The sequence below is a fragment of the Rhopalosiphum padi genome, chromosome 2 (genome assembly GCF_020882245.1).
Source record: "Rhopalosiphum padi isolate XX-2018 chromosome 2, ASM2088224v1, whole genome shotgun sequence".
NCBI classification, from domain to species: Eukaryota; Metazoa; Arthropoda; class Insecta; order Hemiptera; family Aphididae; genus Rhopalosiphum; species Rhopalosiphum padi.
In genome coordinates, this window is record NC_083598.1 from 39,442,608 (window position 1) to 39,460,091 (window position 17,484).

Consider the following 17,484-nt stretch of genomic DNA (forward strand, 5'->3'; position numbering starts at 1 on the left):
TAAATTCATATGTATAACACACTACGTAACATAATTTTCATGATCGTGCATCATCTATTCCTTAATAATATATCTAGTTAAATCAATTCCAGATTAGCGTAATGTGTACAATATACATCACGTATTTTATACCTATACATTCTGCATTAGTTATTCAATCGCGTATTTAGGAATAGGAGGGGGGGTCTCAGCGAGTCATTACCCATGGGACAGATTCCAAATTCTAAGTCCCATAAAGAGGTGTTGCCGTGTTGGTACTTACAATTCAAAGTAGGTACTTATAAATAGCAATGATGAACTTCAGTGCCGTGTTGCGTGGTATTTGAAGGTTAATAAGCACAAAAAAACCAATTATCAAATATTTGATATTAGAAAATCCGTTTCTAAAATATCTATATTCGCTCAGTGCAGTACTTTCATTTGGTCATCCATAGAGTTGTGTAAAAATTTCAGTTTTTTTTTGTTACCTATTCCCAATTATCAAAAAAAAAAAAAAAAATTGCCGTATATTTTATGTTGACCTCTTTAAACTTTTAAAGTACAAACTAGATCAGTAGGATCAACTCTCAAGATAATAGTTGAAGCGTTTTATTAACCACTTACTGTGTACACAAACGCAAAAAAGAAAATATAACACTGAAAAAGACATACAGCATTGTAAAATTATAACACTAATGACTTATCGCTCCGCTCGAAATCTAAAATCTTGAAAATTATAACAAAGGAGAAATCGGAGAAAACATTTTTGAATATAAGTAAAATAATTGTAGATTTGTAGGTATTACTTACTTCAATAAAATCTGATTTTAGGCAAAATTTTTAATTTTTGTGAATTGGCATTGCTGAAATTAAAAACAATCTTATTGTAGTTTTATATTTTTTTTTGAACATTAGCATTTGAAATCAAATTTTGATACAGTTGAATATATATTTTATACAAAAATTTTTATTCACACTTTTTGTTAATATTTTATTATTGAAAATATATTAACCGTAGCAATTTGAAACAGTTCACTGTTACTGAAATTATCAAGTTCTCTTAGCAATTATATTTTCAAAATATATAGATTTATTTTGAGCAATTCATAGACTTGAGTACTTGACATTTTTTAATTTCTTAATTTTTTTACTTAGGTCAAAAAGCTTGAAAATGTAATAATTAATAAGTATTTTATAAGTTGGTCTTATAACTGCAGGGTATTTAAAAACATTAAAACTTTAGAGGAACGTATTTTTTCATAAGTGTTTGTAGATAACATTTTTATAAAGTTTATAAAAATCACAAGCATTCATAAATTACTTTGTTTGATATTTTTTTTATTGACAATATATATTTTATTATACATTTTTTTTTTTTAAAAAAAAACTAATATTATAATATACATCATATTATCAATTAATGTTTTTCTCACCTCTGAAAATAAATACCTTATTTGATTTATCTTATTTGCTATGAATTTCGTCGTAACTCTATGCTACCAAATACAAATGCTAAAATACTAATGAAGGATAAAAGCATTGATTTAAATTATATTTAAGTTATATTTAATTATATTATAAAATCAATGATAAAATGTATCGTTAAAATAAGGCGGAAACGTGGCGTCTAGTGCAGTCATTTAGACAGACGTGAATTTCCCCGACCCGGTCGCACTGCATCCGTTACGCTTTTCCACGATCTGTGATAATGGCACTCGTTGCAGTGTTTTTGATAAGACATGTCCATTTGTTTTTGTTTATGCGCAAACAACGACTAACGAGTAACGAGTAAAAAAAATAATACGATCTGCATCCAATTCGTCCGGTTGCCGACAATAATATTATTATTATTTGTTTATCTTTCACGTATTTTCCTCGACTATTTTTTCGACGACTTACCGTACGGAAGTAATGAAGTTGTGTTTATAGTGCTAATCATGGCCAATCTTGAAGAAGATCTGTCGCGTATGTCCATAGGTGAGTGTGATGAAACTGGTACCGCGCTTTACCGTTCGAAAAATCGACATCCCGCTACCGGCGTGGAGGCCATATGCGTTTCAGGCTTTTTTGCAAACCACCTTAGACCGCAATGCCGCTTAATTGGCTGTGACTGTTTTTGTGCACTGTAGACATAACGTCCTCACCCTTTGAAGGCCGCATGAAGTTCGTTTTTCTCGGAAACGTTGTTGATATTGTATTATTATTATTATTTTTATAAATTCGCTAGAAATGCAATAACGTTTTCGACTTTCACCCCTTGATTGCATTTTAGTTGTTGTTTAATTCAAGATAACCATAATATAACTTTCCATAATGGCATTTTACTGTTGTTTTGGTCTGTCTATGTCTTTTATGCATTAATTACTGGCTGGTTGGACTTGATAATTGTTCAAGCATTACAATTTTAATGAGTCATGTTTATTTTTGTACCTAGGTTCTTGAGATCTCTATATTTAAATTTAACAAAATAAAAAAAGCAATAATTATATTATAATATATTATTAATAAGGTTTTTTAAGGTTTCTGACAATTTATTTTTGTATTTTAAATAATGAATTTTTTTCTGCTTTTGGTTACTTATTATTTATTAATGTTTATTATTTAAATTTTTTTATGAATATTTATTGTTATAATTTTTGACTAATACATATTATATTAAATAAACAAAAACAATTTTGCATTTTATTAACCATAATATTAAACAAATGTTTTAAAATTGGCTATAATCAATATTTATTTTAATTTTATTCAAATTTTTTTTCAATTAAGTCATTACAATAATATATATTAGGCATTAGTTAAAGTAAAGTTTAAAAAGCGTTCTATATGAATGTCTTGAATGAAAATAATTAACATATCTTATCATTAATAAATTATCAGTAATTTATTTTTTGTCTATTCGATAGTATATTTTATTATTTATTAACTAAAAAATCTAATTACAAATTATTGTCATTATTATGTACCTTCTGAATTTTTAAAAAGATGTATAATAAAAATATCCGATGATAAAGATACCCACTTCATTTTTTGATAATAACATAGTCAAATATTTACGTAACAACATGCTTAACAGAGTTTGATGAATTATAAATAATGTTTGAATATATATGAATTGAATAGTTTATAAAAAAATATCCTCATAGAAATTACTTTGCTGTATTGTAGGTTGGTGGGGTGATGGATGTGTTAAATTTGAATTAAACGATACCTAAATTGGTACCTACAAAAATGATTCTGAGTAGTCACGACAATGGAAGCACCAATTTTTTCTTGAAGGATATTTTATAATTTATTTATATTATTATAGTATTTAGGTAAAAAGTTCAACAGATTTTTTTTAAAAACATATTGCACATAAGTATATATTACTTAGTAACTAATAATTTTTATAATAATATATTAATTTTTTATATTATAACAAAAACAATTTGAATAGGTTAATAATTGTCTTAATAAATTAAATATTTTTAAAATCTCATTGTGTTCAAATTAACTGTGCATAGAAAATAATATTTTACAATTTTACATGGTGGCAAAATGTTTAACTTCTTATTACGATAAATATTTTTTAAATTAAAAAAAAAATTATTACGTAAAATACTAATTTTTTGTTTAAATATGATAGTAAAACATGATAATAAAAGTAAAATAAAAACACATTGCATATTATTGTAAAACCAATTCACTCACAATTTCTCTTATAATCTAAATCTAGTAAAAAAAAACTTCATTTCAAACTATTAACTTGCTATTTCTAAAATTTCTCCAACAATAAACAACAATCAAATGTGGTTAAATATTAAAAAATGTAAGCATTTAGTGCATTTTTTTTGGTTTTTATTTGCTAATTATTGAATATTTTAAATTCAATTTTTCGTAATTCTTAAGAAAATTATAACAATTTAAAACATAATTCTCATTTATTATAAAATAATGAAAAATAATAGGAATTACACTGACAAGTATACATATTATTCATAATACTTATATTGAGTTTTCTTCTTCGATATTTTTTGGAATTTAATTTTTTTTAATATTTATAAACTTAACATCACTTTGAAGTAATATGTGATTTATGCACTTCAACTCATGACCCACTATAAAAACTTCTGTGACCCTTATTTGGGAGCCAATCTGAGATTGGGAACCATTACTTTATGTGTTTAATTACGTATAATTTTAATTTTCCTTAAACAATTTTGTTAATGTAGGCGATGATTCGAGTAATAAATTTGCAAGAAAAGACAAGTTCCCGAGAGAAGTAGAAATCTACAGGCCTGGAAGTGGACCATTAAGAAGGAGCGGTAATTCTCGCCAAGATGCTGAAGATGATGATAAACGATCTGGATTTGATCGTGACCTTGAATCATCAAAAAAGAGTGACTTTATTCCTAATAAACATTTTGAAAATCCAAGTAGGAAAAAAGAAAATTTTCCAAGAGGTCAAAAAATGAATGGTGTTGCTGCTGATAATTACAGTACATTCAATTTAAAACGGAAACAGCAAAAGAAAACACAGCTATTCTATGAGCCACCAAATGAATGGAGTAGTGATAAACGATCAGATCGACCACGGGTAAACTTTGTAAATCCTAACGATTCTAAAGGTGATGATGAGAATTGGAGATCACATAAAACACCTAATGTAGTGATTGTTCCTAAAATAGTTAAAAAAATTGATGAAAAACCAGCCGTTTCAGAAAAAATCATAACTCCAGTTGATATTATACCTACCATGGTTATAAATGCACGTGGTAATACTGTACAAAATAACACAGATAAAACATCTGCGTTTGGTAATAAGAAACGAGAAGAAAAGAAAGTCCCTAGTAAACCAATTCCTAGTTCTCTTTTAATGAATTATGAAAAATTGCCTCCAAGATTGCGAAAAAAGTTTTGCGATGATTACCATATCTCTATGGAGGAAGTAGAAGCATTGTTAACAAATGGACTATCATCTCAAGATGAACATCATAAACAAAACAGTTCATATCAATCTAGAAGTCAAACATTACCTCCAAGAAGTGGCAAGGGTCGATTCAATGAATCACAAAGACATGAACAGGGATTTTATAGGACTAATTCTAATCAACCACAACCAAAGACTGAAATGAGGAGACAGCAATCTGCAGTCATCCATAGTTCAACTGAATCAAGTAGACGAGGTGTTGATTTTGATCTACCTACCAAAGTTTATAACAGTCATCATGAATTGAAATCGGTTGATCATAATAGCAGAGATGATACTGAAAAAAATTGTTCTGTTAGTGTAAAACAGTCTATTGAAAGTGCAGTTTTACTTCCTAGTGGCACAATTGTAAGTTTTACCATATAGTATTTATGGCATATACAATAGTATTTACTTAATAATTTTGTTATGTTCAACATTTATAGAATTGGGCTGAAGAAGTGGAACGAGCTGAAAACATGTCCAAAGTTGCAGAAGATTCAAAAAAGGAAGTTCAGAGATTAGAAACTGTAGAAAAAACATTAAATTCTCCTAGAGATAGAAAACAAAGGAAGTAAGTGAATAAATCAAATTTGATAGCTTGTGTGCAGTTTTTAACTTAATATTTACCATTTATTTTTATTAGGGGTATCAGTAAAGATAGAAATTGTACAAATACATTACTTCAACGTGATCAACCATCTAGCAGTACTCATTCCAACTGGCATTCTCAAAGCAATGATAACTCTGAAAGCTTAAACAGTAATGGTGGAAGTTGGAGAAAAGAAAAATCTAAATCTATTAGAAATTGTAGTAATGACCGATCAAGGAATCATTCACGGAATCGTAGAAACAGGTTAGCTCAACAATTGTTTTTACTTTATGTATATGTATAATATTTTTTGTTTTTGATCACAGAAATAACAGTGAAAAATCAGTACCACACAAATCTGAGAATGTTGGAGGTATTATAAAACTACCACCTAATGTGAATGTCAATGCCACTAATGCCTCTGATAATAAGTCGCTTAGTCTTAATGGTTATTTAAATAAGACCGTTACAACCACAACTTCACCATCGTCATATCCAGCTAAACAGTTATTTAATCCTAATAATCCTAATAAACCTATAGTGATATCTCCTAAACAACAAAATGCCAGAGCAGGTTATCCACCAGCTAATATCGAACCAATTCATGCTAAAGAACATTTTTCAATGAATATTAACCCTACAAATGCTCAACAATATTCAGGTGCACATTATGGTAGTGCTCCGCCTGCTTGGTATGATCCATACACAGAAAGGTACAGCGATATCAAATAAATACATTTAAACAAGACCGTACTTTTAACAAATTTTTTTATACTTAGGTGGAGGAGGGTTATAAAATATAAAATAATGTATATTACATAAAAAAGAAACTGATGTATAATTTATAGGTTTAAATAATTTTAAAAAGTTTTGAGGGAAAGGGATGGTTAAACACTTATAAATCTTTCCACATGTACGGCCTTTTAAATAATTTAAAATTAACTATCTATTATGTTAATAATGTGTTTAATTTTTTTCAATTTTAGTTACCGTGCTTCAATCTATCCAGTTTTGTTATTGGATATAAAGAAAGCTGATTCTATTATAGGAAATTTAGTTTTTGAACCAAATATGCTTCAAAATTGGCCAATAATTAATTCATGCAGGTTTGTATTAAATTTAAATTACCAATAAACATTTATGCTCAAGTTTTTTTAAATTGCTAAATACTATGTATTTATTTATAGGGAATTTTTAAAAGATTCATTAAAAGAGCTTTTAAAATCAGACATGAAATTTTGCCAAAGAGAAAATATTGAAACACACTTTTGGAAAATACTTTATCACAATATTATTGAACATATAAAAAAACTTATAAATGAAGATGCACCAGAATTAGTAAAAGATTATACCACATTACTAATGAATTTAATAGAAGAAGTATGATCTCTATAAATGTATAATTTTAATAGTTATTAAATACAATTATTGATACTTTAGGGTATGAAGTATATGAATGACCTATTAAAACTGTTGGAAAAACATTATAATTTTAATTTGGATGATTATGTATCTTTGACATGCCTGTCTACAAAAAAACTTGGAAACGTTGGTCTTGCTTTAATATCTTCACAAAAATTATACATATCGTTAGGAGACTTGGCGAGGTATAAAGATATCATGAATCATAGTACTAATTATGTTATTGCCAAACAGTAAGTGTTTATTGAACTAGTGTAAATTGTAATATCTGACTTACAAGCTTAATTTTGTAGATGGTATACCAAAGCCAACCAAATAAACCCTAAAAATGGTCGCCCCTACAATCAGTTGGCGCTACTAGCTGTATATGAAAAACGAAAACTTGATGCTGTTTATTATTACATGAGAAGTTTGATGGCTTCAAATCCTTTTCAGTCCGCAAAAGATAGCTTATTGTCTTTGTTTGAAGAATATAGAAGAAAGGTAAGATAATGTTTAATGAGATTATTTTTACTTTAGCTTATAATTCATTTGTTTCAGTATGAAATGACTGATAGAAAACGTTTAGAAGATAGGGAAAGACGTGAACGTGAAAAAGCTAAGGAAAAAGAGAGCTCCATGTCATCTAAAGAAAAATACAGTAAAAGAAGGAAAGAAATATGGATACACCCTGATGGCAGTAAACGCTCTCATAGAACGACATCATCCACAGAGCCAACTCAAGATATTGATGAGGAGGAATTGTCCAAACTGTCTCAGTCAGAGGTAAATATTCATTTTATTTTATAATTATCTTTTAGTAGGTACTTATTATGTTAATTGTATAAATATATAATTATTATTTGTATTACAGGTTAATAAAAGGTTTATTGTTAGTTTTCTACACGTTCATGGAAAACTATTTACTAAAGTTGGGTAAGTTCCATTTTGTTTATATATACTTCATAGTAGTATCAATGTGTTTGAATCATTTTTAACATAGCTTATGTGTATTTGGTACAAAACTTCAAAATTATTAAATATTTTAAAACTTACCATCTCATTTATATGTTAGTTTTAAAATACTTAAATAATTCTTATTATCAATAAGTTGGTATTCAATAACAACTTATTTAAGTAATAATTTCTTAATTAATAAAAAGAGAGACTTAAAATTATCAATACAGTCATTTGTACTAATTACATTCTATTCACTGAGATATTATGACTGTGTACAAACCAAAAGTAGTCGTTCCTTACCACAATGTCAGTTATAATAATTGATCGACAAATGAGGATTGAGAATAGAATGAAGCAGGTAAAAGATAAGAGAGCAACCCTTCGTTCTTTGCATATTCTTTCAGTAAATGAAGTTTAGTATTAGAGGATCCAATTCCATCTAAAAAAGTAAATGTTGATGATTTAACTTTATTTTACTATTAAGATATTTCTTCGATTTGATATTAACAATATAACTACATGTATACTAAATGTTATGTTAAGCAAATAAGGAAACTGTAAACTTAGATCAAAAATGTTTTCTATTTTTTGAGTTGCCACTAGATTGATTTTTTATAATATGATAAATAATTTTTTTATTTTAAATTATTATTAATAAAGCTATACTATTTTATTTTTAGTATGGAGACTTTTCAAGATACTGCATTACAAATGTTAAGAGAATTTCGTAAATTATTGTCAAATACACCAATACCAATCATAACAACAAGGTTTTTGCAGTATTTGGCTTTGAATATGTTTTCAATTGAATATAGTCGTCCAAAAGGTAAACAAAATCAGTTTAATTGAAAAAAAAAAGTTAATAAAAATAATCAAATATTTTTATATTTATTAATTTATTTACTTTAGAAACACATGTAGAACAAGGATATTGGTCTACAGTTCATGAGTGTGCATTAGCAATGTCATTGCAAATGTTTAGCTTGATTGTTGACAGATGCAATCAACTTTTGAAAGAGATCTTAAATAAAGATGATGGGTCTACAGCTAAACAATTGATTGGTAGTGACATAGATTTTCTGTTACCACCCATAAAGGTATGATAAAGATTCTCTAAAATTAAAATTAAGGAAATTAAAATTAAAAATATTTTTAATCTAGGTATGGTGTGATTGGCTTCTATGTAATTCTAAGGTATGGAATCCACCTCCATCGTGTTCAGATTATAAACTATCGTAAGTTTTTTTAGACTTGGAAATATATGTGTTACAATTAATGTTGGGTATTTGCAGGATTGAATTTAAAGTTTTGGTGCCTCTAAATTATTCAATATAAATCTTACTAAAAACTAATATTTTGGCATTATTTCTTAACTGTTGGTATAATGTTATATTGTGAATAATTTTTAGATATAATTGAACATTTTAGCGTTCTCATTTCAATATTGTTATAACTACGCCTTGATATAGCTTCTTTAGATAAAAGCGCCAATTTTTGTGGTCAGTTTGAAAATAAGACATCGAGACATTGTATAGTCACAAAATAAGTGTTGAGTAATGTAAACTACCAAAGAAATAATATATAATATAAGATAAATGTTTTATTAATAATTATAATACTTAATAAATAATTATATTAGGAACAACTTATAAAGAATCAAATTATCTTTACATTTCCATATTTTTGTTGAGTTGAATTACCTCTTTTTAAGAAATAATGTCTTGAAATATTTTTCATGAATACATCTACACATAAGATTAGGTATAACAAAATATAACAGTACACATTGACCAAGTGTTGTAGGTTGGTGTACAATACTTGACTACCCTTATTGATCTTAAAAAATACATCTTGTGTTTTTTTTTATGTTATGTATTCAATATATATATTTCAGCGGGACTGGAGACTGTTGGTGTCGATTGGCTTCTTTGGTTAACAATTTGGAAAAATTCCAAGAGCATTTTAAATTGGTTTTGAATGAACCTGACGAAAGTGATCCAAGTAAGAGGAATAAATCTAATTGTTTTGTTTGGATGTATTTTAAAAGATTATATAAATGATACATGGTTTATACATTATAGATTTGAAACAACAACTTAAACTGCCTGAAGATTCTATGTTTAGTGGGTTTACACCAATAATTGGTTATGAGCTAAAACCTATTTTTATTACAACTACTTCAGATAGAGTGAGTGTTGTATTATATTATATAACATTGTTTACATATCTAGAAATAAATAAATAATATATTTAGGACCTGTCTGAGCTCACCCATAGAGTGAATTGTATATTGTTCTTTGGCACAGAATTTTTGTGTGGTACTGAGCCACCTGTATTTAAATTACATAAAACCGACACTGGAGCAAGTGAATATATTTCAGTTGTTGAAACAGCTAGTCCCAAAGATGATGTAATTATTATTTATATATATTTATATACATATTTATATTATCCATTGTTTAATGATTATTGGTAATATTTTATAATAGAGTGAAGATGAGGAGATGTGTTTTGAAAGTTGGATTGACGAGGAAAATGATTTAAAATCAAGACCATCTGAAGATAAATCTGTTTCTGAGTTACATTCTAAACCAATCTCAAATGAAATACAAAAGCTTTTAAGTAGAAAAGAAGAATTGGAACAAAAACAACGAAATGAAGAACTGAGGCAAAAGCGTGTACAAGTATAAACATTTTTAAATTTTCTTTTTATTTAAAAGATATATATACATTTTTTTTAGCGGTTGTTAACTAATAGTAAATTTTTTTCTTTTAGGAAATATTGAAACAAGCATCGTATTGTATTGAAATTGAAATCAAACCACATTTTGTGGTTCCAGATACCAACTGTTTTATTGACTATTTGCCACAACTTGAGAAATTAATATATTCTTTATCACATGCACAAGAACATACTTGCACTCTAATGATTCCTACTGTTGGTAAGTTAAATATTTTTAATTAAAATGTATATTGTTCATAAATATACTTAAATACTGAAAAGTTACTTGAATCAGTATGAAACCTGACTTGTCCCTAAATTATCAGAAAAATTAAAACAATATGTTCTAAACTAATAAGATTTTATATTTTTTAACGGTGGACAAGTTGCAATTTTATTGAAATGTGTAGCTTTACATCTGAAGAATTTGAAACTTTCAATCAAATGTCATTCCATTTTTTTTTTTTTTTTGTACAAGTTAGGTTTCTCAAAGGACTGATTTATTTAAATTATAAATAATATTTAATTACCATTTTATTGTTTATTTTAGTACTAATTGAATTAGAAGGGTTGGCCAAAGGTGGATGGGTCAGAGATTCAGTGTGTGATGCTGCTAAACAAGCGTTAAAAATATTAAAAAACATAGATTCAGCTGCCGTTAAATTTGTGACAACCAAAGGGTCAAGTTTTAAATCTACAACATGTTTTGAAGAAGAAAACAATTTTGTATGCTTTGTTGGTGCAGTAATTAAAATTTTCAAATTCTCATTTTAATTACTGTTTATTATTTAGGTGGGAAATAATGATGATAAAATATTGGCAACCTGTTTAAGTCTATGTAAAAATAATTCTCAACTACCCATGGATAATCCACCTATAGAAGGTAAATTTTCTAATATATCAAATTACAGGAATTGTATTTTATTTATTTTTGACTCTTTGCAGGAGAACCTAAAAAAATATTTAGAGATGTTGTCCTGCTGACAGAGGATCGAAATTTAAGAGTTAAAGCTCTCTCGTCAGATATGCCTGTAAGGGCAGTAATGGATTTCATAAACTGGTTGAACTTCTTTAGTAGTTGATCCATTCAGTTGCAATGGTAGGAATACTATACTGTTCCTAATTACAAAGACTTCTAGTGACATTTTTAATACCACTGTTAATGGTATGTATTTTTTAAAGAATATTTTAAGTATTTTTTACATAAACCAATATAGATTCACCTTAGATTAATAGCTAATGGTTATTTAATATTACTAAGTATAGCTAAGTGTCTATCAAAAATGAGTAACTTATTTAGTGTTTATGATGAATTCTGTAGTTTTTAAATATAATTGTATTATTTGTTAAAGTATGACCAAGAAATTGTTTTAACTTTTAACCAGTATCAAAGTATGACGAGTTTATGATGTCTAATACTCAAATTATTGTTCTCTTTAACATTGAAACACAATCCGGGTGGTTACGCCCACAGGCTAACATAACTTTTTCATTTTATGAAGTTATGGGGTTTGGGGAGTGTAGAAAATACATTCTAAAAGTTAATTTAATATAACATATTTTTGAAACCTTGTAAGAATTTTACATAATTTTAATTTTAATGGTCGATTAATGTAATTGAATTTCTTGTTCTATATTAAAATTTAAAAATGAAACATTTTATGTATAATAATGAAAAGAATCAAGATTTTAAATTGAATACATATTATGTCATTGTTTACAAATTATTTTTATTAATGTTGGTTTTTATCAAAACATTTTTTTTTTACGATTTTTATGTTTATATAATATTATTGTGAGTTTGTGACATATCTTTCTTTATCTACTCTTTCCAACACAAATACACTTTTTATTACAACTGTCTAGGAATCGAAGTTTTTTCCATTTAAACTGGAACTTAACTCTATCGTTACGTAAAATCTTTCGCGCCCTTTTTTTAGCCATCCTTATAACCTATAGATAGTATATTAAATAATTATAGCTTAAAAATTATGATTATTATTGTATTATGAGATGTTTTAGATTACTTCGTATATTGTGATTTCCGTGATAATATTTTGTTGACGCTGCGTGTATACAGCACAGTAAAGTTATACATATTATAAGTTACTAGTTAAATTAGTAAATATAGTAGCTATTTCACTAACCCTTATGGTAACCTACTGGTTTGATACTAGAATTTTATAAATCAAATCCTTCAGAAAAATATTCTGAATATAAAATATAAAATTTATATCGTCATCCAAAAAAATGTTATCAAAAATATAGCTCGTAGCTCGTACCTTATTTCCACGTGATAGTAAAAATGAACAGAATCGAAAAAATGTATTCAGTACATAAATATCTTAAAAATATCTTAGTAAATATCTTATAAAATATGTGGGTATTTATGGACAAATTTCTCGATTTAAATTTACAAAAACTTTTTTATTTCAATTAACGAAACAATTTTTTTCTTGTGAAAAATATCGATTTGAGTTTATCAGCACACAATTTGTGTAAAACTTTATAAAACAGTTGGGATTCAATTCGTGTATCCCTCTTTTATCATCACTGGGACACAACTCGTGTACCCCACTTATTATTGGGACACAATTCGTGTACAAGAAATTTCGTCGGGACACAACTCGTTACTGCGTTAAAAGCTATAAAATCTTAAAATATTAATTAAAAATATTTATTTTGAAACATAAAAATAAAATACTTGGAAAATTAGTGTGGGCATTTAAATGGATTACCTCGTTTTTTAGTATTACCTAATATGTAAATTTTATATAACTATATAAAATACGAATAACGTAAAATGACCGTCTGCGAGGTCGTTAAAGTTTTCCCGGTGGCAACTAATAAAATAATATGCAGACATCGAATGGTTTTTTTCGCTTAAAATTATCAAATATACATTTTTTCAATGTTATTCCTACAGTTGCTCTTTTATATATTTCTTTCGAATTTCCAATTAACACGTTGCAGAGAATGCGTTTTTTCCAGATAGGTTACTTATTATTTTTTATTAATTTGACTCGAAATAATTATATTCACGAAGTTGCCACATTTATTTGAGTTGTTTTCGGAGTCTCGTCGGCGTGCTAATAGTCTTATCATAAATAATATACGTTTTATATTTATATTATATAATATTATGTAGGTATGCGTGCTATTAAAACATAGTTTTCAATATTTTTTTTTTATCGATTTTCAATAATCATAATATTGCAATTCAATTTAATTTATATATTTTAAGATTATAATATGATGCAGTTGAGGTATTTTTTTTTTTATTCTGTAAACACTAATTCTGGACCAAAACTTGTTGTTTGTTTCCAAGATTGTTAATATTCTGAAATATATTTTCTTAGATTATTTAATTGACGTATATTCCTATTTTTACACATAGTCATCTTATCATTAAATTACTATTATAGTTTATAATATATTCATATATACAGTGCTACATAAATAGATAAAGGTATGATTTATATTTATAGAATGTAAAAAATATGGATTAGAGATTTTTTTACGATTGTTGTAAGTAAGTTTTACTTACTTAGTACTTAGTAGTGCAAGATAAGTCAATTGCGGACAACGATCGAATTACGTAATCCGAATTCCGAAATGGGTAAATAAAAATTAGTTAGTTAGTGAGCTTATAGAATCTATAGTCCTGAACGTTGTCGGTTTCAATTAAATACAAAAAAAATTCTATACGCAGTGAACCGATTTGTGACCGGACAGTGATCGACGACGACAAACTGTAATAAAGCACTATAAAAATTATTATTAATAAGTAATAACATTATAATTTTTATTTGTATCTATAAAATAGTAATATTTAATGAAATATAAAATGTTGATGTAAATGCGATTTAACATTTCTATAATGCTACACAAGATATTATATTGTAATAACGACGTTTATGTTTTTCGTTTTTCAGGTACCTACTTAACTTTTGTGTCCTTCTATTTCGGCACTCATTTCAAACGTTAACCATTTATAAATACATAAAACAATACAGTCTGACCAACGTTTTTAATTTTTAATTTTTCGACTTAGCGGTGATCAATCTTATTATTTTTTATTGAATACATTTATCACTGTAAATCGTCGTCGTGTACATAACATAATATACAGAGTATAGAGGATTCAAAAGGAGGAGAAGGAGGAAGAAGATGAGGACCTCGGAAAAGGAGACTATTAGAATATCAAAAACACATTACGCAAGCGAATTCGAATTCGCGATATTGTCAAGACTCTTGACTCAAGAGGATAAATTATGCATAAAAAAATCAGACGGCACACCCCGAAACGCTGCTGCAGTCCAAACGTTTATTTTGGCATTAAATATAACATTCTTTTAATACATTATTAAAGGTGTGTGCAAGCTGTTCGATTTCGTAATCGTTGGCATCAATAGATTTCTTTTCTTTTCTTTTTTTTCTTTTTTTTTTATTATTATTATTATTATTTTTACTTCATTGTTATTTTTAGTACCTAACTTTACGTTATACTGCCTATTATTTAGATGCCGATAAATTCGTATTTCATTCGGATTACTTTTAATTAATTATATTATGAATGTATATATGGTGCTATACTCAATATAAAACATCATAATATTATATATAATTACTCCCGTCCGCCAAACAACTGTGTATAGATGTATCCCTCTACATTTCGCTAACTTGGTCGGGAAGAGTATAACATAACTATTATTATGTGTGTATATTGTATAGTGTACATTTGTAACTCTGTATTTGTCGTTATACTTTTTTTGCACCCAACAAGATGGTCGCCCAGCCCCCAGAGCCTCCTTGCGACTTATTGTTACAATATACGTGTGTATTGAAACCACGATGTCGTAAGGAGTTGAAAGATTTTTCCACCAAACCGCAATAGGACAATCCCTTTGCCCGTCGTCACCACCGCCACTCATAAATCTCGTTAGGTTAGGTATCTAAGAAAAATATCGAAAAACGCCAATTTATTTTTTGACGGTAGAGGTGGTTCCAGCTCGATTGTTAGACAACCGTGTACATATATTAATCGATGTATATCTATCTATTATTATCTGTAATAGTATTTATGCACGTTTATGTATTATATACTTAATTCATGTGTATAGTGTATACTGATCATCTTTATATTTTATATATAGACGTATCGCTCATTCTTCGCACCGCCGAAATGCTAACAATCGTCGCGTTATTATAACGTTTACAATGTCTGTCGATTGCTCGACGATACTGTATAATATTCATGCTGAGAGATGTTGGTCACTTGTCGTCCGAACGGATATTAGAGATCAACCGACAATATTCGCCGTATCATTTTTTTTATCTAGTTTCCTTTTATCGTGTACTATATTTCGTCATCGTCGCCACACTCCACTCTTCCCCTCCCTCACCGGCACGTGGTACGTTTCTAAGACACACGTCGTCGTGTATTTTATGCGAAGTAGAAGAAAGGAAAATCGTGTTTATATTTTATTTTTTACTTTTTTTTTAAAAGTAACGGTTTTACTATTTTCATTATTAAAATGTTTTTTTTTTTTTTTTACTTCCGTCTCCTCGTACATGATATTATAAATAAGTGTGTATCATATGTCCCTCTTTTGAAATGTACAATTTTAAACATGATATATTATTATATTTATTGTATTTTTATTTTTTTAGTTTTATTTAGTTGTTAATTTATTATTAATTGCCTAATATTGTTTTCCTATCGAAAATATTAATCTAGTGATATTTAGATATAGTTGTAAAAAAATGAAATAATATATTAAATTGAAAAAAGAACTGAATATTGTAATGATAACAATTCATATAACGTTATGTTATAGTTTATACGACGAGGAGCCCGCCAGTTGGTTATAACCACACCACACCACAGTAACTATAATTCTAATAAGTGATTCTGCTTAGTGATAATATCATTATTATTATATCAAATATCAAAAAAAAAGCAATAATGTATGTTGGTTTTAAACTTTATATTATTATGTATACTTATAAATATAATATATAATTCATATTATATTAAGTTGTATGTAATTGATAGATAAAAACTCTTAAATTCTATGTAGTATGTACATTATAATATATATGTATATTTATTATAAAAACAGGTTGCTATATTAATACTATTTATTTTTTTTTTTTACCTCAAACTATTTAATCTCGTCGTTCTACACAGTATATTACCTTTATACTTTATATGTAGCCATATCAGGTAAAAGTTGTATGAATACACCTACGGCGATGACAATAACAGGTCGAGAACATCTTCGTGGGCGTTCAAATTGAAATAAGAGGCACCTGGTGACGTTTTTTTTTTCGATGATTAGACTAACATGATTGGTTCTTTCTTTATAAAACGACACAATTTCAAAAATTGATAAATGCTCAAGTAAAAGCAAAGAATTAATATTCCAATTGGTACATACAATTCGTTTTACACTCCTGGAGGCTGCAATGAGGTTTAGCAAAATTGACTAAACTGTGACTGTGTGGATTGGACGCGCGTTGTATGGTAGATTTTAACGATCGCTCGTGTGTTCTACACTCAAATATTCTATACGAAAACGAAAGATGTTATTCCATTGAATATTTGTCTAGGTATATGGTATGTAATAATTTATTACCTATAATATGTATTTATGTGTTGTAGTCAGTAGTCACACTGATACTGAGGTGATTTTATAGTGCGCTGCCGAAATGTCGTTTACCAACGAATCGTTATATAGTATTATCTGTAAATCGTTGAATTACTGAATAGGTATTATTATCATTTATCTTTAGGTACCTATTACCTACGTAAATAATAATTGTCAATAAATAGGACGATACTTTTCGTAAATACATAGGTACCATAGGAAGTTG

At 27.6% G+C, this 17,484-nt stretch overlaps 1 protein-coding gene across 1 annotated transcript; it reads left to right on the plus strand.

The window, feature by feature from the left end:
• Positions 1-1,750: 1,750 nt before the first annotated feature.
• LOC132919445 (telomerase-binding protein EST1A-like) lies at positions 1,751-16,743 on the plus strand. The gene is made up of 23 exons (XM_060981070.1): positions 1,751-1,956; positions 4,194-5,299; positions 5,377-5,504; positions 5,577-5,786; positions 5,849-6,235; positions 6,509-6,628; positions 6,710-6,902; positions 6,963-7,177; positions 7,238-7,427; positions 7,485-7,709; positions 7,798-7,859; positions 8,564-8,709; positions 8,793-8,980; positions 9,045-9,118; positions 9,778-9,884; positions 9,965-10,071; positions 10,138-10,293; positions 10,373-10,567; positions 10,660-10,825; positions 11,156-11,340; positions 11,398-11,488; positions 11,551-11,770; positions 14,541-16,743. The coding sequence occupies exons 1-22, from the start codon at positions 1,917-1,919 to the stop codon at positions 11,685-11,687; spliced, it is 4,428 nt and encodes a 1,475-aa protein (XP_060837053.1). The 5' UTR covers positions 1,751-1,916; the 3' UTR covers positions 11,688-11,770; positions 14,541-16,743.
• Positions 16,744-17,484: the final 741 nt, after the last annotated feature.